Consider the following 5,473-nt stretch of genomic DNA (forward strand, 5'->3'; position numbering starts at 1 on the left):
CCTCCTCCTCCTCCCACGACCACGCCATATCTGCCAAGTGACCCTATGTAGAGGGAACAGTCGCTATTCTGCTCTGTGTCAGTGTGTATCAGGGATCCTTAGGATAGGAGTCAATCCATATCTGCCAAGTGACCCTATGTAGGAGGAACAGTCCCTATTCTGCTCTGTTTCAGTGTGTATCAGGGATCCTTATGGTAGGTGTCAATCCATATCTGCCAAGTGACCCTATGTAGGAGGAACAGTCCCTATTCTGCTCTGTGTCAGTGTGTATCCGGGATCCTTAGGATAGGTGTCAATCCATATCTGCCAAGTGACCCTATGTAGGAGGAACAGTCCCTATTCTTCTCTGTGTCAGTGTGTATCAGGAATCCTTAGGATAAGTGACAATCCATATCTGCCAAGTGACACTATGTAGGAGGAACAGTCCCTATTCTGCTCTGTGTCAGTGTGTATCAGGGATCCTTAGGATAGGTGTCAATCCATATCTGCCAAGTGACCCTATGTAGGAGGAACAGTCCCTATTCTGCTCTGTGTCAGTGTGTATCAGGGATCCTTAGGATAGGTGTCAATCCATATCTGCCAAGTGACCCTATGTAGGGGGAACAGTCCCTATTCTGCTCTGTGTCAGTGTGTATAAGGGATCCTTAGGATAGGTGTCAATCCATATCTGCCAAGTGACCCTATGTAGGGGGAACAGTCCCTATTCTGCTCTGTGTCAGTGTGTATCAGGGATCCTTAGGATAGGTGTCAATCCATATCTGCCAAGTGACCCTATGTAGGGGGAACAGTCCCTATTCTGCTCTGCGTCAGTGTGTATCAGGGATCCTTAGGATAGGTGTCAATACATATCTGCCAAGTGACCCTATGTAGGGGGAACAGTCCCTATTCTGCTCTGTGTCAGTGTGTATCAGGGATCCTTATGATAGGTGTCAATCCATATCTGCCAAGTGACCCTATGTAGGGGGAACAGTCTCTATTCTGCTCTGTGTCAGTGTGTATCAGGGATCCTTAGGATAGGTGTCAATCCATACCTGCCAAGTGACCCTATGTAGGGGGAACAGTCCCTTTTCTGCTCTGTGTCAGTGTGTATCAGGGATCCTTAGGATAGGTGTCAATCCATATCTGCCAAGTGACCCTATGTAGGGGGAACAGTCCCTATACTGCTCTGTGTCAGTGTGTATCAGGGATCCTTAGGATAGGTGTCAATCCATATCTGCCAAGTGACCCTATGTAGGGGGAATAGTCCCTATTCTGCTCTTTGTCAGTGTGTATCAGGGTCTCTGAGGACAGGTGTCAATCCATATGTCAAGGTGTCAAATGTCATATGTCAGGTGTCAATCCAAATCCATTGTGATTTAGGAATGTTAGGTGATTTCTGCCCTTTATGGATTAAAACCAGACTCTGCATCAACTCTGCATGATTAAAACCAGACTCTGCATGGACCCCCTCCGGCATGCCACAGTCCAGGTGTTAGTCCCCTTGAAACAACTTTTCTATCACTTTTGTGGCCAGAAAAAGTCCCTGTGGGTTTTAAAATTCGCCTGCCCATTGAAGTCAATGGCGGTTCGCCCGGTTCGCCGGTTCGCGAACGTTTGCGGAAGTTTCCGCTCTCCGTTCGTGAACTGAAAATTTCGTGTTCGCAACATCACTAATCACTACCTCTGCCTTCTCTCCTCGGAGCTCTACTGCTGCTTCGTAGGAACGCTAACAACCTCCCTGGAGCCCATCTGTCACTGGGGGGGCCCATGGGGTGCCCATCTGTCACTGGGGAGGGAGGCCAACTCCCTTTACCTCCTTTTCCTGTGTTTCAATCTGCCGCAATGGGATGGAGGCTGACCACCTCCTCTCCCAGGAGTGCCATCTGCTGCTTGGAAGCTAGTGTGGTGACCAAGGTCCCAATGCCAGCATGAATTAATTACAACACCCCAGCTAACACAATTGTCTCCTTGCTATGCCCTCACATTCCTAAAGTCACAGCATACATAACATCCATCAGAACTACCTTTCCCTGGACCATACTCCCACACAATATATCATCACCAAGTACCCTGGGTACCCTGGGTGACCTGATCAGAGAATCAGCACCCCAGATACTACTTGTAAAAGTTTTACCGAGTTGCAGTTATTCTTCGATCCCATGATGAGTTTCAAGCCTGCAGCACTTTGTGTACAAGATCCAGGAGGCGAGTACATGGTAGATTTTGGAGAAAATACTGGGTGTATGCCTGTCCTCTTCACACTCTCCTTTTCTAACTCCTCTGGCTCATCATACTCATAGTCATATAGCTCCTGAGCCAGAGGTAAAAGGACTGTGTCTGCAATGGTGGTGTAAACAGAATATCATTACCTGATTCATCCACTAATGCTAGACACTTTGGATGCTACTTTGGAAGAGGTGGGCACCAAGAAGGTATAACGCTTGAACTAGCTGGAGTGGTAATGCCAGTGGAAGCTGCAGCAAGTTGTTATTGCATGAAGGATGAGAAAAAAGGCAACTGCCTCCAGAGTGTTGAATTGGATGTAGAGGACTTGTTGCTAATCCACTATCCTGTGGCTGAATACAACTAATAGTAATGGTGGCGGTGGTGGTGGATGCAGTGTTGGCAGAGGAGGTGTCCCAAATTTGTGCTGCAATATAGGTTAGTGCTTGGTGGATTTACTGCTGTAATGTTATTGTGTTTGACGTTATGAAGCACTGCACAGTGCTCACACACTTACTAGGGATTGATACACATGGAGTGGCTAGGAGGGAAGTGAATGAGGTACACGGAGGGGGTGGGGGGAGTAATAAGACACACTACTAAACACTCAGAAAAAATATATCATTGTTATTATTAGCATTTATATAGCACCAACAAATTTCACAGTACTTTAAAATATAAGTAAGGGGACTTTAACAACAGATGAGACATACTTTTATAGATTTTGACAGAAACAATAGGTTCATGAGGACCCTACTCAAATGAGTTTACAATCTAGAGTCAGTGGTGAATAAAAACAATTCTGAAGAGGTGGATTTTTGGGAACTTCTTAAAGGATTTCAGAGCAGGAGAGGGTGTGTGTGTGTGGGGGGGGGGGGGGGGGGGGGGGGGAGTAGACTGTTCCATAGATATGGAGCTGCCCACCAGAAGTCCTATAAGTGTGAGTTAGCAGTATAGGTATGAGCAGCAGGCAGGAGAAAGTCATAGGCAGAGTGGAGCAGCTGAGAAAGGGTGTATCTATGGAATTAGTTAAGAAATGTAGAGGGTGGTAAAGTTGTTGATAATTTCTTCTGTTTCCAAACAGTTAACAAAAAGAGAAAAACAAACAATAAAAGCACTTTTAACAACTGTAACTTGGATCAATGATTAAGGCTAAGCAGGCAAAACACGTTTTTTTGTCTTAAGACTATAGCCTCCAAAAGAAAGATTTTTTTTCCTTCAAACAGTTAACTAAAGAAAAGAAAAATAACTTTTAACTTCTATTTTTAACAAATGCCTGCCATGTGCATGCCAATCTCCTATCACCCACACACAGTTTTCTCTAAAGCTCCTCAAACTACTAGCTGTCATGTTACAATTAATGACCCAGGCAAGGAATAAGGTTCTTTTTCCTGACACCACAGTCCCCAAAATAAAGATTATCTGTCCTCCAAACAATTAACAATGATAAAATAAAAGATATACATAACTGTTTATTTGTAATCCCCCCCAGCACAGGCACAGCAGTTTTTTATTTCCCTCTACTTTTCCCCCCCTCTACTCAGTGGCTTAGCTACCATGGTCACAGGGATCACCACAGCTGCGACCCCTGCAACCCCTGCAACCATGGGTCACCATAACTTCAGGGCCGGTGTTCTGCTGCTCCCCTCCTGCTGCTGTATGTAACGTGGCCGAGCGGATTGCGGTCTGAAATGACGTTCTCACTGAGACAGCACTTCTGGTGAGACCGGGATCCGCAAGCAGGTACAAGAGGGGAGGGGGGAGAGACACATGGAAAGGCTGGAGGGTGAATTGGATACTACACATGGAATGATACACATGGAGAATGATACACATGGAGGGGTGGGGGAAGGATTAATACCCATGGAGCTGCTGGGTGGGAGTAATAAGACACATAGAGGAGCTGAGGGGGAATGATATACATGGAGGGTCTGGGGTTAGAGAAAATAATACACATGGAGGGGCTGGGGTGAGGGATTGATACAGATGGAGTGGCTATGAGGGAAGGGAAATGAGGCACATGGAGGGGCTGGGGGGAGTAATAAGACACATGGAGAGGCTGAGGGAGAATAAGACACATGGAGGGGCTGGGGAAGAGGGAATGATACACATGGAGGGGTTTCGGGAGGGAATTATACATACGGAGGGGCTGGGGGAGAAGGAATGATACACATGGAGGGGCTGGGGGAGAAAGATTGATACACATTGAGTGCTGGGGGGAGGGATTGATACACATGGAGTGGCTATGAGGGAAGGGAATGAGGCACATGGAGGGGCTGGGGGGAGTAATAAGACACATGGAGGGGCTGAGGGGGAATAAGACACATGGAGTGGCTGGGTAAGAGGGAATGATACACATGGAGGGGTTGGGGGGAGGGAATTAAACACATGGAGGGGCTGGGGAGAGAGATTGATACACATGGAGGGCTGGGGGGAGGGATTGATACACAAGGAAGGGCTGGGGGGAGTAATGAGACACATGGACACATCCATATGAGGGAGAGTGAATGATACACATGGAGGGGCTGGGGGGCAGTAATGAGACACATGGAGGGACTGAGGGAGAATGAGACACATGGAGGCACTGGGGAAGAGGGAATGATACACATGAAGGAGTTGGGGGAGTGAATGATACACATGGAGGCACTAGGGTGGGGGGAATGAGACACATGTAGGGATGGGGGAGAAAGGAGACACGTAGGGGGGAGCCCACGGTAATTTTAGCACCTTTTTTTTTTTTTTTTTTTTTTTGCTACCTCTTGATTTGACAGGACATAAAGCCCCTATGATTGAGCAGGCTTCTTGTCTATCTGGGAAACTAAACTGCCTATTTGACCACACCCACGAAAATACCCTCTTCTCCGTGTCATCCCCCTCTTTTCTGGTGCCAGGAATGGCACTCCGAAACATGAATGAAAACAAGCATGTTTGGGCCCTTATGATCACCCAATCGGCCCAAAATTAATCCGATGAACAGTTCAGTCCAAAAGGAATCTAGAGGTGACTTTCTTCAAAACACTCTAAACAACAATGGTTTTACCAAGTATTGACTGAGGAGAGTGCATGTTTGCATTTTTTTTTTAAATTCTTTTTAGTTTTGTTTTTTTGTCACAATAAACAATATTTCGCTTTTTTAAAGTGTTACACATGTGTAAAATAAGGAAATATCAAAAGTGGGCAAATAATAATGCACGGCACTGCAAATTGTGATGACACAGGGCAGATGGTTTACTAACTTAATAAAGTATCACACCATCTGCATAATACTTTA

At 46.2% G+C, this 5,473-nt stretch overlaps 1 protein-coding gene across 1 annotated transcript in view; it reads right to left on the reverse strand.

Moving 5' to 3' along the window:
* The window catches only part of LOC134601845 (olfactory receptor 5AP2-like), a 34,365-nt gene extending 30,556 nt beyond the window's left edge, over nucleotides 1–3,809 (reverse strand). Inside the window, exons 1-2 of the mRNA XM_063446346.1 lie at nucleotides 3,743–3,809; nucleotides 2,114–2,316 (exon numbers count right to left, since the gene is read on the reverse strand). Coding sequence (XP_063302416.1) covers nucleotides 2,114–2,316; nucleotides 3,743–3,809 — 270 coding nt within the window. The remainder of the gene's footprint in view (nucleotides 1–2,113; nucleotides 2,317–3,742) is intronic.
* Nucleotides 3,810–5,473: the final 1,664 nt, after the last annotated feature.

This window comes from Pelobates fuscus, chromosome 3 (genome assembly GCF_036172605.1).
Source record: "Pelobates fuscus isolate aPelFus1 chromosome 3, aPelFus1.pri, whole genome shotgun sequence".
Classification (NCBI taxonomy): domain Eukaryota; kingdom Metazoa; phylum Chordata; class Amphibia; order Anura; family Pelobatidae; genus Pelobates; species Pelobates fuscus.